The sequence below is a fragment of the Diospyros lotus genome, chromosome 2 (genome assembly GCF_014633365.1).
Source record: "Diospyros lotus cultivar Yz01 chromosome 2, ASM1463336v1, whole genome shotgun sequence".
Classification (NCBI taxonomy): Eukaryota; Viridiplantae; Streptophyta; class Magnoliopsida; order Ericales; family Ebenaceae; genus Diospyros; species Diospyros lotus.
This window is the reverse complement of record NC_068339.1, coordinates 23,028,761-23,045,439: the sequence shown is the minus strand read 5'-3', so window position 1 is coordinate 23,045,439 and position 16,679 is coordinate 23,028,761. Positions and strand designations below refer to the sequence as shown.

At 36.3% G+C, this 16,679-nt stretch overlaps 1 protein-coding gene and 1 pseudogene across 2 annotated transcripts; both read right to left on the bottom strand.

Annotated features, from left to right (window-relative positions):
- The window catches only part of LOC127794722 (sugar transport protein 1-like), a 31,500-nt pseudogene extending 27,622 nt beyond the window's left edge, over positions 1-3,878 (bottom strand).
- A 10,197-nt stretch (positions 3,879-14,075) lies between these two features.
- On the bottom strand, positions 14,076-16,424 carry LOC127793974 (vacuolar protein 8-like). Of its 2 annotated transcripts, none has more exons than XM_052324808.1 (2): positions 15,428-16,424; positions 14,076-15,286 (listed from the first exon to the last, which is right to left on the bottom strand). In XM_052324808.1, the coding sequence occupies exons 1-2, from the start codon at positions 16,131-16,133 to the stop codon at positions 14,244-14,246; spliced, it is 1,749 nt and encodes a 582-aa protein (XP_052180768.1). In that variant the 5' UTR covers positions 16,134-16,424; the 3' UTR covers positions 14,076-14,243. The 2 variants fall into 2 exon arrangements, with proteins under 2 accessions (XP_052180768.1, XP_052180769.1); XM_052324809.1 differs by having other exon boundaries at positions 14,076-15,283; positions 15,428-16,421.
- Positions 16,425-16,679: the final 255 nt, after the last annotated feature.

Below are 16,679 nucleotides of genomic sequence, written 5' to 3'. Positions count from 1 at the left end.
TTTAATATGTCGTTTTGGAGAATTTTTTTATTTTAATTTAATTTTAATTTTGTAATGAAAACTCAATTTTGCCTCTTTTGGTAAAATTTGAGTTTTAAGGTTTTCGGGGTGTTTTCCAGTTTTCTAGTCGTATTGGGAGTTGTAACTTATAAATACTATATTTATAAGACGTTTTTTAAGTAAATTTCAGAATTCTCAATAAAATTTCTGTTGAAATTTTTTCCATAATTCTCTTCTATTTTTCAATATTCTTTAGAATCAACGAATTATTAATGGAGTCCTATAACTCAGCATTCGTGAGTAAATCAACAGGTTATTAAAATGTTTCCACTACGTCAGTTGGTATCATAGCCAGATTCGTTCCTTGATAGCCAAAGTGCCGCCAAGATGAGCAGTTCGCAACCAAGCTGTAGAAGAAGTATATGCCCAAGATAACGCAAGAGAAATCTAGCGTTTGAATAGGCTCGTGAATACTATGATGGAACAGATTGCAATAATGAATCAGGCAATGCAAGAGTTCATGATTGGACAGGGAGGTGAACGAAGAAGGTAGCATTACAAAAAAATTGATTTTTTGCAACAATTTTTTCATGGCGGTTTAGAAAACCGCCGCAAAATACATTTTTTGCAGCGATTTTTTTTACATTTTGCAATGGGAGTAATGCTATTCGGCCACCCCTCAATGCCACCCTCAAAACCATCCAACGAAATCTTGCGATATTTTGGTGAGATATCACGATATATTTTCAATGAAAAAAACTGCCCAAAATTTCAAATTTGTCCTCTTTCTATCACCCTCTCTCGTGTTCCTTTCTGCTCAAAATTTCAAATTTGTCTTCTCTCTCTCACCCTTTCCCATGTTTCTTTTTTCTCATCCTTCTTCCTCCCTCTCTCTCTTTCTCTTTCTCTCCATTGCAACAGGTCCGGCCCTCTCTCTTTCTTTCTCTCGTCCGTTGCACATCTCCACTCGCTCCGATCTAAAATGAGGTAAGTCTTTTAAACCTATTCACAATGAGTCTTAGCACGAATACATGATATATACGTATATATGTGCTATTTGGGTTTGGCCGAAACTTTAAACTTAGATCTCGAAGATTTGGCCATTGGATCTTATTGGTTTTTAGGTATGTTGGTCGATGGGCCTTTGGGTGTCAGGTGGTTGCCTCTGATCGTCAAAAATCGCCGGCCACGGTGGCCGGTGGCGACCGACAGTGCGTATATACGAGTTATTGGGATTTGGCCGAAACTTTAAACTTAGATCTACAGAGTTTCGGTCGTTGGATCTTACTGGTTTTTGGGTATGTTCACTTATGGGCCCTTGGGTGTCGAGCGGTTGCCTCTGATCGCCGAAAACCACCGCTAAATTAATTTTTTTTTAATTTTTGAGGCGGTTCTGAAACCGCCGCTAAATATTTTAAAAACTACCGCTAATTCACATATTTTGTGGCGGTTCTTAAACTGCCTCAAAAAATGTTACTTAGCGGCGGTTATTCCAACGGTTGCTGAAAATCGCCACTAAATGCTCCGCGACAGTTAGTTTAGCTGCGATTTTCAAAATCGTCGCTAAATTACTTAGCAGTGGTTAAAAACTGCCGCTAAATGCAAAAAAAAACTGCTACTAAAAGCCATTTTTTTTTGTAGTGTAGCAAGATGTCAATCCATTTGGTCTTCTTAATCAGGGAGAGGGTGATGAGAACGATGGTGATAGTGAGAGAGACTTCGAAGAGGAACCTCGTAGGCATCGTAGAGGTAGCGTGGACAAAGACAATAGACGTTGGGAATCTATAATGCGAATTGAAATTCCAGAATTCTACGATGAAATTAAGGCTGAAGAATTTTTAGATTGGTTGGAAATGATAGAAGAGATTTTGGAATTTAAAGAGGCGCTAGGGAATAAACGTGTGCCATTAGTCATAACGCGATTAAGAGGCAGGGCAATAGCGTAGTGGAAACAGGTGAAATTAACTAGGGCCAGAATAAGAAAAGCTAAAATTTCCACGTGGGAAAAGTTGAAAAATAAGATGAGGGAGGAGTTTCTGCCCTATAATTACCAGAGGTTGCAAAATTTGAGGCAGGGAAATAGGACTGTGGATGAATATACCACAGAATTTTACCAATTGGTCACAAGGAACGAACTACAAAAGATAAAGGATTAGTTGGTGTCAAGGTATATTGGAGGATTGAGATTACAGATTCAGGACACAGCCAACATATTGTGTGGCTTGAGAGTAATAATGAGGGCGTAGGGACGAAATCAGTTTTTATCGAGTAAATGCCAGTTATTAATTTTGATAAATCAAGATATTGTGTAGCTTGAGGGTAATTGTTTAAGGCCTTTGAGGGTCCAACAGCTATCAAAATTTCTAGTTTAATTATCAAAATCCCTAAGTGCAATTAAGGAGAATTAGTGGGAATAAATGTATAATTTACACACGCGCACGCGCGTGCACACACACACACACATATATATATATATATATATATATGCGTGAGACATGGGGGCAAATTTTGCAGGATTTGAGGGCATTAGGCTAAGAGATTGCAAAGAATTTGGGAGAAATGTCCGGAGAGAGAGTGGTGGCCAAGGCAGGTGAGGCGGTGGGTTCGTTATAAATAGAAGGAAAGATTGAGAGAAGAGAGGGAAGTGAAAAAAAAAATGGGAAATGAAGAAGGAACAGAAGGCAGCAAGTAGGGGCAGCCATGGTAGCAAGTATAATACCCCATTTCGGCATAAGGTTGCCACATAATTTAGATGAGTTTAAAATACCGAAAAGTGGATTTGATAGTAAAATAAGTTGTCAAATCGACCATAGGGAGTGCCATGGAATCTTAATGTCTAAGAAAAATGATATGGTATTGACGACCATCCCAAGATAGGATTTATGGTATTAAAAGAAATCAAAATCGAGATTGTTTTTGGTACAACTATGATTCAAGCTGAAAAATTGAATCTTCATAGGGGACTCCCAAAAAGTCAATGAAACCCTGAGTAGACTCCGATTTTACATAAGAATCATCCCTGAAGTGGGTTTAGGACGAATGAATAGCCCGGTGAGGACACTGGGGTGAAATCGTGCTAATCAAGTAAGTCTAAAATTATTAATTTTGGATCTTCATTGTCGTAATACAAATTAATTAGATGATTGAGGATATATTTGCAATTAAGGAGTTTCCAAAGTGAAATAGAAATGGAATTTGAGAATTAAATGTGTAATTTTTCTTATTATCATAGAGTAATATAAAGATATATATATATATAAGCATGTGGCATCAGAAGGAAAAATCAAAGTTACAGAGAAGGAGATGGTTGAGATTTACTGCAAGTTGGAGAGATTTTGACAACATGATTTAAGGAGAAAATCTATAAGAGATATGGAGTAGGTAAGGCAGGAAGATTTGAGAGATGGAGCAAATATATAAGCATGTGGCATCAGAAGGAAAAATCGAAGTTGTAGAGGAGATGGCCGAGATTTGCTGCAAGTTTGAGAGATTTTGGCAGCATGATTTAAGAAGAAAATCTTTAAGAGATATGGAGTAGGTAGGGTAGGAAGATTTGAGAGATTGAACAATTAATATGATGTATAATATATATATATATGCTTTCCGTGGAGCTCAAGTCGTGGCTGCCTATAAATTGGCAGTGATTTTAGCCGAGAGAATGAGGAGAATTGGGAAGAGATTAAAAGAGAGAGGGAGCTGGGTGTGGTGGCGGCCATGGCCGAGGGCAGCAAGCGACCATGACCGAGGGCAGCAAGCGACCATGACAGCGAAGTTGCTGTCGCAGCAGCCACGAACGGAGAGTAAGGGTGGCCATAGTGGTGCGGTGGTGGTTCTACAAGGCTAATGGCAGCCGGCAAGGCCCAGGCGGCAACAGCCATGTGAGGGAGCGGGCTGGCATGGCTATTCGCATTACAGCCGCAGGAAGCAAGGGAAGGAAGAAGAAGTGAAGAAAGAAAAGAAGAAAAAGAAAAAAAAAAGAAAGAAAGAAAAAGAAAAGAAAGGAAAGGAAAAAAAGAAAAATAGAAAAAATTATGAAAAAAATTTGCAAAAATTCTAGAAATTAATTTGGGGCTTAAGGAGTATACCTGAGCTCAGAAAATTATCCAAGCACGCGTTTCGAGATCAGAGCACGTATACCGAAGAAACTTGAGAGATTAAGTTAAGATGAGTAAAATTTTCTAAAAAAATTCAGAAAATCAGGAAATTTATTTTATGAATTGTTATAGAGAAATATTTGAGAAATATTTAGTTTGGAATTATTGAGGAAGAATATGGAGAAAATGAGGAGAAATTATGAGGAAATTATGGAAAAAATGGATATTAACATTGTTTTAAATGAATATGATGTCTAGGGATCGTTGAGACTCGAGGTTGAGCATTAGTCCGATTACTTGAGGATTGGTGCCAAAATCGAGGTTGGGCAAGTTATTCGACGCATTCTAAGTTACATTAGAGGTGACTAGTTTATTACCAAAATATGGTTTGTTTATTCAAATGGTTTGTTTTGTGAGTGGTTCTTACCCCAAACTTGTGAGTGTTTCTTACTTAAAAACTTGGTTTATTTTGGGTGGTTCAACCCCATACTTGATTTGTTTTATACAAACAAGTTGACCTACGATGGGTTGGTTTCATGTCGGAGGTTTGTCCCAAATTATTTTATGCATGTGCATCGAATTTCGTGCATTATAAATTCATACTTTGAAATGTTGAGTTTATATGATCCATGTTTTGTGTTGTGGCATTATAGCATATTTATCTATGATCCATGTGGGATGTGGGTTGTCAACCTATGTGTGACACTTGAATGATAGCACTCAAGATGTATGCCAAGGATTAATGTTATGTGACCTACTTGGGACAGGGCTAAGACAGACTTCACCCTACGGTACTCAAGTGACAAGGCTGAAAGTGGACATCACCCCGGTTGTTGGCCCAAGTGGTAGGGGCTGAAAGTGGACACCACCCCCAGGTGCCTTTGAGAAATAGCATTATTACCTAGGTGGAGGTTGATTTTAGGGATAATATTGATCATCTTGTGGCCAGGGTTGTATTGAGATCTGAAATGTTTTTGAGTGGGAAAGTAATGCCTAAGATGATATAAGGGTGATACCCGGGTTCATGCGTTGAGATTGTCCCTCTTAAGCAGGATTGTGTTATGCCAATGTGTCGATAAGATTGTGTTGCCTTTAGAGATATTGCATTTTCCCCATTTAGGGTTAAGTGCTATGTGGGATTATCTTGGGTTGGGACATGTCAGGATATGTCGGTTTTGGTTCATGGTCTTGCATATATTTATGAAAATATTTTTGAACTCTCACTTAGATGATTCAACATCTAATTTGGACTATGTCCCTAGAATATTCAAACGTTCCAGGTGAAAGCAGTGGCGTTAAAGGAAAATGGGTTATCGAGATGAAATCGTCATTTACATTGGTGATCTTTAGCGTATATTTTATCTATGCTTGAGGTGTTTAGTAGTTGTTGTTGAGAGATAAATCTCTATGTATTTTGTTTTGGAGATGTCACGTCAAACAAAGGTTCAAATTTTATATTATGAATAAAGGAATTATGGTTATGTATATTCGAGGTTTCGATTTTGCTTCCGCTGATGTGATGATATTACTAGTCTTAGCTTATTCTTTTAAGTTAATATGCTGAGAAGGTAGATCAAGATTGTCGGGGTTTAAATTATGTTGAGTATAAGTTGAGTGTATGAAAAAAGATATCCCTGAAATTTCGAGTTAACGCGCGCTTTGAAAAATGAGGCATTACAACAAGCGTGAATGGAGCAACAGCGGCGACGGCAGGTTATGCATGGGCTGGTGGATGGAGGCAGCCTCGAGGGTGGCCAGAGGTGGCCGAAATGGGCCGCAACAACAAGATGGAAGTGGCCATGGCGGCGCGATAGCAGGTGAACAAAGGCGGCGATGATGGTTGGGCCACAATGAAAGCAACTAGGGACAGCCGGTGGTGGTCGCAGCGAGCATCAGAGGAGGCCGGAATTGGCCGCACAACAAGCAGTGGCCATAGCCACGAGCTTACAGTGGCTGGGCAGTAATCGCGACGGCCAATGCAACCGCGATAAAGGTCGATTGGGAGTGCAGTGGCAGCTAACGAGGCCGATGGCAGCCGACGGAGGGCTAAGCGATGGCTAGCAGTGTGGGGTGCGGTGGTTGGCATAAGGCTGCCATGCATGAAGAAGCAGAGAAGCAAGGAGGAAGAAAAATGAGAAGAAAAAAAAAGAAAAGAAAGGAAAAAATAAAAAGGAAAGAAAAATAGAGGAAAAAAAAAGAAAAATAGGAAAAAGATTTCGAAAAAATTCAGAAAATTCTAGAGATTAATTTGGGGCTAAAGGAGCATGCCAAAGCCAAAAAATTATTTGGGCTTGCGTTTCGAGGTCAAGGCACTCATACTAGGATGGGAAGCTAAGTTAAGGTGAGTGGTTTTATCCCAAAACTTATATGTGTTATGTTTTGTCTATATTGAGCATGATATTTATGATGGTTGTTAAATTATATGTAATTTATCCACATCTTGTCATATCTGTACATATATTGTTGAATCAATAGTCGTGATTATTTCGCATGGCATGATATTGTTGGTATATTGAAACTTGTGCATGGGATGGGATGTCGCCCTGATAGTGTAGCCGTAATTCTCCAAGGGTATTGTTAGAACAACGTTAGAAGTACCCCGTAAACAGGTTGGGATTACTACCTAGGGTTCCGTGCCGAGCTGGTTTGCCAGGAAAGTTACACTAGAGCATATGTTTGTTTATGTTTTTGCACCATACATTCATGTAACTGTTTTCAAACCCTCACTAGAAGATTCATCTTCTAATCGGGCTATGTCCCTCGAATATTCAAATATTCTAGTTGAGACTTGCAGTATAGGCAAGGAAGTGGTTGAGAAGTGATGATGTGTCCAATGGATTTGGCGAGTTATTCCAGTATTCGCTTTTTTATGATGATTTAGGTTATGTTTTATTCATGTTGAGAAACTTATGTTTCATCGATGATCAGTCTTGTTAAATGTAAGAATGTTATGTATTACGAATGATATTTCAGATTCGATCATGTAATACTGTTATGGTTTAATGTTATTCGACGTATCATTTAATTATATCTAAGGCATTTAGTTGTTATCTTCAAAAAATAAGTCTCCATGTATTTAAATATTTGAAGATACTAACTATAGTATGGTTTTTTATGTTATGAATAAAGTGGATTCGATTATATACCATATCAAGTTTCGATCTAATTTCCGCATTTGTGATAATTATCTATCTTAACTTATTGATTCTTATTTAGATATGCTGGAAAGGTAGAATGGGATTGTCGGAGAATGATTTATGTTGAGTTTATATTAAAAAAAATATATCCCCAAAATTTTATGAGTTATTTAACGTCGAAAAGACGGGCATTACAGCACCCTCAAGAGGCTCCAATAAAAAAAGATAAGACACCTCTCTAAGGGAAGATCAAGCTTTTCAAAGTTTTTAAGGGGTCCCGAAAACCCACCCGCAAGGCATTTTCTACTATAGAGATGCACAAACATACCTTCCTAATCTTTTCCGATCGATAATAGTATAATAGATTATGATAAAAAAGATTAGAGTTAATCTCAAAAAATGGGGGGCTGCTATCACTACCTCTCTTAACTCAGCTATAAATAGCTAAGTGCTCATTTTTCCAAAGCATAAACTTCAGCCTGGTAAGAGTTCTACAACTTCATTTGGGATTCTAACTTTGGCATCAGAATGTTTTCATAAGGAATATCCTACGCCCCCTCTTTATCTTTTTTTTCAGACTTCTTAGAGTTTGAAGATGACTTTCCTCAACAATAAATACATTGTTGTGTTAGGCAATAACATAACCCAAACCCAATGACTATGAAGCCTAATTAATCATATTTCTGTCTACCCTCTCACCAATGGTTGTATTAAAATCCATTTTTGGATCAATTCTTGCTCATGATTTTATCGTTCCTCTCATTTTAATAAGCCGGCGGCGGAGGCCATATGGAAATGTCCGGAAATTCACAATGCAATTTTGGCTGCTTGTATGTTGTTCTCATTCAAGGTCATTGAATGTTTACTATAAATAGCGGAACATGGAAATAAGGACGCCACAGCCCAGAAGAGAAACAAATCGATCTTCAACTTCTGTGAGCAAGAAGAAGAACACACGCACATATATAGAGAGAGAGAGAGAGAGAGAAAAATGGCCAAGACAAACTACAAAACTACCAATGCAGTGAGCATGGCTTTGGTGCTCTCTCTTTTTCTCATTATCGCCGTGTCTGAGGCCAGATCATTCCTTGGCAGTAAGTCTTCTACCATCTAATCGCTGCCCATTTCGATTCAATTAATAATGGCCGCAGCAAAAGCCCACTATATATATATGCATGTTTTCTCATCTTTATTAGCCATGCAAGAATGTTAAAGATTAAAATCAGATTAGTTTGAGTTTGATTCATTTGGAATTTGAGTTTGAAATTTATATATAGTTTTTTGTTTAGTCAAAATTTAAGTTTTAAATTTTAATTTTTATCTGATTTTTATATTTATCCTTACCTTTGTCTTGAAATACTGTTTATATTAGTCATAGAATATTATTCAAATCAACATGTACAAAATTTGTGTTTCTTCTAACATCGAAACTTATAAGTTTCTAATCCAACTTTACAAAACAAATAAAAATTATTGAACTCTTGAAGAAATGATAAATTCTCTTTTATGAATTTGTTGAAAAAAAAGATCGCTATGCCAAACAAACACTTTCTGAAAGGGAAAGTGTCGACTTTTAAGATTTTTAAAGTTAAATGGCAGCTAACTGGAGTCGCATGTTTCTTGCGTGTTGCATTTACAGTTCCAGTCCCTGCAAAGTCAACGCCGATATGTGATTTTGTCACCGGCGTGAAGGACGGTGACACTTGCTTTGACGTTGCTCATTCATTCAATATAAGCCTCAATTTCTTCGACTCCATCAATCCAAATCTCAATTGCAGCGCTCTCTTTGTTGGGCAATGGCTCTGTGTCAGTGGCACAGCTGCCTAATTAATTATATAAATTGCAAGACTTATTAGTCATCGCTCTCCCTGTCGATGATGGATCTAGCTAGCTCCGGTATGATCATGAATAAGAGTTCAGAAGAGCCCCAAGTTTCTCTTGATTTGATGAATCAGTAGCGACGCTTTCTATTCTTTAGATGTTTGCCCGTGCATGTTAACAGTTTGTTTGAAATTTGAATAATTGAAATGTGTTCATTGTTTTTGGTTAAATTTACTCTCTTAATTTATTTGTCAACCAAAGCCCAACGGTGTTTTGATTGATATTCCGACATTTATAATTTTATATATCTAAGAGTTTCTTATCAATATTTTTTATATTTATCTTAATATATTTTACTAAATATTTATCTTATTTCATTCATCTTAATTGAACAAATAATTTCATATCTAATTTTTATATTTTTACTCTATATATGTTCTCATACCGATCTTAATATTTCCATCTCCCTCACAGCCATATCCATATTTGGTGCTCTAATGCTCAGATTGTGTCACGCTGTTTGATACAAAAATGTCATTTTGAAATGATGTTATTTTAATATTTATCCTCAATGAGTTTAGAGTATTTATTTTCCAACTTGGGTTTTAGTTTCAATTGATGGCTGTGACCTTATCCATTGTATCTACTCATAGGAAAGTTGACTATTTAAAGGATTGTGTCATGTGCAAAGACTAGTTTAAAAGTCTAAAACTATAAATTTTAGGCATAAATTTTTCGTAGGCAACGATAGTGTCCACGTAAACATACAAACTAAATAGTTCTGATATTAAAATATTTCTCAAAAAAATATAATCAATTATTCATAAAGAATTTTAATTCTAAAATAATTTCAGAATACAAGAAATTTTATCGGGCAAAATAAACATCATGTATAAAAGATTGATATAATCTATAATAATTCTGATTCCAGTCAGACTAAGAATAACCAAAATAGACGTTATCTGTAAAGAATCCTAATTAATCTCGGATTACTTAAGATTATTTCATATTTTTCTATAAATAAATAAATAGATACTCATTTCTGAAAAAGTACGTCTCTAATATTGATTTCAATATAATTCTCATGATTTTCAGTAATTGACTTAAGTATCGGAGTGTTTGTGCAGGAACCTCCTTGCCCCCTCTAATTATTTTTTTATTTTTTTAGATTCAACCATTTTAATTAACGACGATATTTTTAGTCAAATAAATTTATTATTATATTTATATAACAAAAAAAAATTACCTCAATCTTTAAAAATAAATTAATTAACAAAGCATATTAGTCGATGCCAACAAATCCCCATATAATACGGCTCGTGTTTTTGGTTCCATCACAAATTGAATGCCCTCACCATATTTTTGTAATATACATCTCTCTCTCTCTCTCTCTCTCTCTCTCTCTCTATATATATATATATATATTATTGCTTCATCTACACAAAAAGCAAAAATCTTCTTAGTCAAACAATTAATTAAACATGCACATGGTATCGATTCACATTCATTGTTTCCCTTATTTATGTAGATTTCATATTGTAGTCAAATCCTAAATTAATAGTGTTTTCTTTTATCTAGCAAAAATAAAAAAAAATCCTAAACTAATAATACGTTGAGCTTTCGTAACTATTTAATTAATTTCACACGCTGATAATAGTCTAATAAAACTATTGTGATAATTATAATTCAAAATCTTAATTATTTTTTCTAATTTGATCTTAATTTGAATTTTGAATTTTAAATTTGACTGTGATTATTTGTTGCCAAAATTCGATTTTACATGTAATTTATTTTATCTAAAGAAATATTATAAATTATCTTCTGATCAGCATATAATTTTGTGTATATCTATAAATAATTTTAAGTATATAAATAGATATACAATACTATGAAATTTTGTACAACAATATCACATTTATAATAGCGTGATATTATTTTTTAACAATGCTTGTAAGCGGCCTACTAAAACAATCACAATAACCCATAAATTACATGTTAAATAAGCACTCATAAAAAGGGTCACTAACAAGATTTGGCAAAAAGCAAATCCTTGGATTGGGTGGAAGGCCCATCCAAGAGTTGCAAATCTGAAGTATTTAGGTTGAGAACTTTTGGGCTTTTGTTGAACTTTTGGGCTTTTGTTCCAAATTTTGGAAACAATGCTGGCCCAATAACAAGGGACTTGCAGTAGAAGAAAGAAACAAGAAGAGCCCACAATAAATGCCCGAAAGAGGACTTCTACGAATCATGCTTGAATGCATTCAAAGGTAGATTTTTCTTTTTGAAAATATTTAAAATGGAAAAAAATAAATTGAAAAGTAAGACTACGGTCTCTTTGTTATTTTTAGAGTATTTTTAATTTTTAATTTTCTAAAACACTCAAAAAGTGTTTATTTTATTGTTTTTAAAATTATATTTTCGAAAAAAAAATATTTTGTAAAAAAAACCAAAAACAACAACTGTTTTTAGCCAAAACAACCAAAACGCGAAAAACGCACCACATTTTTCACCTTTCACAGTGGCTTCTCCTCTTCCTTCTTTTCTTTTTTTTCTTCTTCTTCTTACATATAGTCAAACGCAATGACCATCGACAACAACAAATCTAGTGACAGCCATCTCTCCCCTCCCCCCAACAGCCATCAACAACCACCAGATCCAGTGAAGACCGAATGCAGGGCAAGCTGAATTAGCAGGAGAAGAACTAGCAACGACGACGACGAGGACAAGTAATAAGAGCGGCGGTGGTGGCGACGAACAACGGTAGTGGTGGTGTGGGTTTCTTCATGACCAATGATTACTTCGTGGGTTTCCTTTGAATTTTGGATTGGAATCTCCAAAAAATGGAGACCAAATTTTTAGACGTGGGTTTGTGGGATATTGATATTTTTTATTTATAAATGTATTGGATGATTGATATTATGTATTTAGTTATTGATTTATATATTTAATTATTGATTGTGTATGTGCATATTTAATTATTTTATTTATGCATGTATCTGATTATTTTATGTATTTAATTATTAATTGTGTATGCGTGAAAATTATAAATAAGGTAAAATAAATAGAATAAATTTATTAAAATAAATAAATAAAATAATGAGTAAAATAGAGAGAAGAATGGGGAGCATGGTCGAAACATGCACAATTTTCGAGACAAATTAAAAATATAGAGTGAATTGTTTATAATATAATAGGGAGTGAGATATAGAGATGGCCTAGAGATGGTTTTAGTGGTTATTTTTCTAAATATCATATCAAGATTTTCTATGCTTCTTGTTATAAAATAGGTTATTATTGAGTTTTTATTTATCGTTTATTTTTCACATTTTCTCATTCTTATTGAGTTTATTTTTAATTTTTATTTCTATATTTCTTATTTTTTGTCAAAATTAATTTATGTTTTATTTGTATTTTATTTTTTTAACAGAAAAAAAAATATTGTAAGATTTACCAACTTCAAAATTTATATATTACTTAATAATATACTTAGTATTAAACTGTTGCAATTTATTTACTAATTAAATTCATTAAATAAAATATTATAAAATATTTTTTTTAAATTCCAAAATAAACGCGTTTTTCAATTTTTGGTTTTGAAAAAAAAAATTCAAAATGATAAACAAAACGCATTTTTAATTTTTTAAAAACAGACTGTCAAAATAAAAAACTAAAAATAAATTTAAAAGTCAAAACTAAAAATTGAAACTCAAATAGCAGCCTAATTTTTTATTTCAAACACTTGCATATGAATTTATTGTTGAATGTAAATCATTTAAACCTAAACGAAACCACAAAAAAACAAAAAAGAAAAAAAAAGTATACCATATTAGAAAAGAACAAAAATGGTTCCTCATGACCATTCAATGTAAGATTGTAATTTAGAAATTTATAAAATTAAATATGATAGATTATACATTTTTACACTATATATGTTTGTCACATAGTGAAGATTATACATTTTTGAGAGAGAGAGAGAGAGAGAGAGAGAGAGAGAGAATTGCACCCTTCCTTCATGTAGACAATCCAAAAACAGTGCCACTTGTCATAGCTGAGTTATATGAATAGGCAATGTCAGGACAATCCAATTCATGCAATTTCTCTAGACATGGCCCGTGGGAGGGACAGATAGGGTTCCTATTTTTTAAAAAATATAGCAATTCAGAGAACCAATGTCCTGTCTAGCCAAGATGGGAAGCCATGCTACATAACAAGGCCACGAGGAAGATGGAGAAGGCTATAGCTTGACAGTCTAAGTGCCTAAATGAAGGGGCACAATCCAGGTAAAGGATCATAATGAAAAAAACAAATAGAAATCGTGTAGTCTTCATGGGTGGTCCTCTTGGTTTTGGTTTTGGTTTTGAAAATAACTCTCAAAGTTAATGAGATTTAATAAACGATTAACATAGAATTGGAGCGCCAAGACTATAATGTCTATTTTTAAGTATGATATGAGATGGTGTAAGGTCAATTCTTTCATGTCCTCCAATGGGTAGGTAGTATCATGCCATAAAGTAAAGTAAATTAATCAAACAAATGCTTGAATCCCAAATAAATGAAAATGAATCTGTACTAAGTTCTAAGTCAAGTACTTGAATAATACCCAATAAGAAAAAAAAAAAAAAAAAAAGAATCTTTACTTACATTTAATGGTGGAATTGGATGAGGCGGTTACTGAGTTGGCTAAAGGACAAGCAAAGACACAAAAGGCTTCATCTTGTGTCAACATCTCCCTTTGTAAAGAATGGAGGAGCTAGCCACAGCCAAAAGACAGATGGTTGATGGGCACATGTTTTGGGGTTCCCATGTGCATGGATGGCCAGCATCCCACCAATCATGCCTATATTCATAATTTGCACCTAATAACAAAATACTCCAACTCCTTAAAATATATATATATTCTTACAAAATTTATATATTCTTAAGATTTAAGGTTTAAGATTGAGTTTTGTTTTTACTTTGCTTTTGAATTGAGCAAAAATCCTAATTAAGTTTACCTCTGTTAACCTGAGTTGAGTCAGTGAATTAATTGGATAGACAAGACACCAAAATCATTCATTTCTTATTTATTTCTACCACTAAACTCTGTTACAACAAGTAAGAACTCAAGTTCAAGGAAAGTCACAGATCCATGTTGGGTAGATGTACAAAGAACAAAATCGAAACAGAAGAAGAATAAGAAGCAGAATTCGATTCAAAAATGCCAGAATCCGCTCAACATTCGGCTGAATCTATTCGAAGACACCTTCCTGACAATCTTCTTCGCATCCGAAACCTCAGCTTCTGCAAGCTTCGCAACGTTCTTCAGATACCCAGAATGCGCCATCTTCTTCCTCGCGCTGTGGCAGCTCGTCAGCGACACCAATATCGATAACAACAACCTTCTTCTCCCCGAATTTCCCTCTTCTTCGCCGAGCATTTGCAGAATCAAACTCACGTTTTCTTCATCCTGCATAAACAGTTTCCGGTTTTTGGGCACCGAAACCATGCCGTACAGCGTCTCCGCTGCCATTTCCTGAGCTTCGAGCGACTTGGCGTCAAGAAATTTAACCAGCTCCCGCATGAAGCCTGCCTCGGCCATGTCTTTCTTGGCTTCTTCGGATGTTCCACAGAGCCAAGACGCCGCCTTTAGGGCCAGTTCTTGAGCCGAAGCCTCACCGTGGCGAAGGAAGAACAGAATGTGATCCAAAAATCCATAGCTCCTCAAGATATTAATGGACGAAAAACTCAGATTGACGATGGATTTTAAGGCCATTTCTCGAGATTTCAACGAAAATGAGGATTTGGGATCGAGGACTTGAACGAGAAGGGCGATCCCGCCTTCTGTATAAATCGTTTGTCCAATCGTGCCATCGCCGATCGCGATGGTTTGAAGAATTTCAGCAGAGTTTATAAATAGGACTTCGTCTTTAGACCTTAAAAGCTTAATGAAAGCCGCAATGGCGCCTTCTTCGATCATGAACTTCTTGATTTCTTCGACCCCAACGAGGTTCCTCAACACTCCACATGCCAAACCAACCACCTCGGTGCTGGATTCGCAGTTTGAGCAGATTTTCATCAAGGCCGTGACGCCGCCGTGAGCCGAAACCGACCAAGCATTGTCCGAATTCTGGGTTAATTTCATCAAACACCTGGTGGAGTTTTCTCTACCCGTTTCGCTTCCGCCCTCTAGAACACCAATCAACGGTGGGATCACGCCGGCGAGGACTAACGCGCTCTTGCACGAATCAAAACCTGCTAATAAGAGTCAAATCATATCTAGTATGAATTGGATTGATTCCTAAATATACCTGCCTTGAGAATCTTGAATTCAACTCTTGTTAAATTATATAATAGCAATACAATATTCATTCTTTTGACTCGCGTATTTCTTCATACCTGCAATGGTTGAAATTGCCTTGGCGGCCTCTTCTTGGAGGTCGATTTCTTGACAATCAAGAAAGTTCACCAAGACTCCGACGAGGCCAGCGATCTCCATAGCAATCTTGACGTACTTCTCGTCTTCATAGAATACTTCGTTCAAAGCAAAGAAAGCTTGTTTCTTCAGCTCTTTGCCCCCAATCTTCAGCCGTGAAAACAGATCCTTCACGTAAAACTTCATGTCGTCACGAGACGCCGAAAGGCCGGGCCTTGAGACCACGATGGCGTAGCTTTCTCTCAACAATCCGGCGGTGTAGATTTCGGCGAGATTCTTGGCGTGAGAATCCAATTTTGAACAGATTATATCCAAATCACTTTGCATTCGAAGCTTCCCACAGAAAGAGCGGTCGATGCATCGCTGGGCAAGGCCGTGGCAGTCTTTGATTGTGTCTATCATCGCCGAAACGGCGGCCGCGAGTGGCGGGTTTTCGCCGGAGTTGGAGTTTTGAACCGCGGCGAGGCCGGAGAGGAGGTCTTCAAGCCGGGTTCGTATCGACTGCCATTTCACCGATAAAACCCTAATAGAATGCGACTGAGAAATGAGAAAAGTTATCAGTTCGATGGCGAGCCGGATACTGGGTTTCCAGGCTGATGATTCCGGCAGCGCGTTCTGGTCGTGGTTTGACTCTCCTTGGCTTTTCTCTTCGCCCATGTTGAATTTCATTTGTCTGCAAGGGAAACCGTCATTTTCTTCCTCCCGGTCGTCGGTAAAACCAAGGAAGTCGCTTTCCGGCGAGGTGGGTCTGAGTTCCCGGCGAGAGATGTCACGGAGCTGGTCACCTTATCATGAAAGCGTAAGGCTGTATCTATCTTCAATACGTATCACATGCCGATGTAATAGAATTGGTGGTTATTGAATTTACCAGAATACCCTCCGGCACAGCTTGGCTAAAAGGCTTGGGTGCTGCCCGCCGCTCGAAGGGAATGCGAGCGTATTATGGTCAATGCGTAAGTAGAATTGTAGCTTCCACAGACGGCAACTTGGAATGTTAATAGAGGGAGGCGAAGAAGTAATCTTATTATAAAAAGAAAGACTTTTTATTTGCATTAAATATTTTAGTATTATTTTTATAATATTGTTGGAGTTAGACAGTATATAGTATAACAATTAAATAATGGTGAAAATGCATTTATTCAGAGAAGAGGGTTCTCTAAATGATTAAAGAGAACACAAGCGGCAGTAGCAGCTAAGATTGGGCGCAGCAGACCT

Excerpts from the sequence above, each read along its gene's own strand:
- LOC127793974 (XM_052324808.1), bottom strand. The coding sequence starts at position 16,133 with ATGAAATTCAACATGGGCGAAGAGAAAAGCCAAGGAGAGTCAAACCAC. Across the intron at positions 15,287-15,427 it reads GGCAATTTCAACCATTGCAG|CAGGTTTTGATTCGTGCAAG; the intron begins GTATGAAGAAAT and ends GACTCTTATTAG.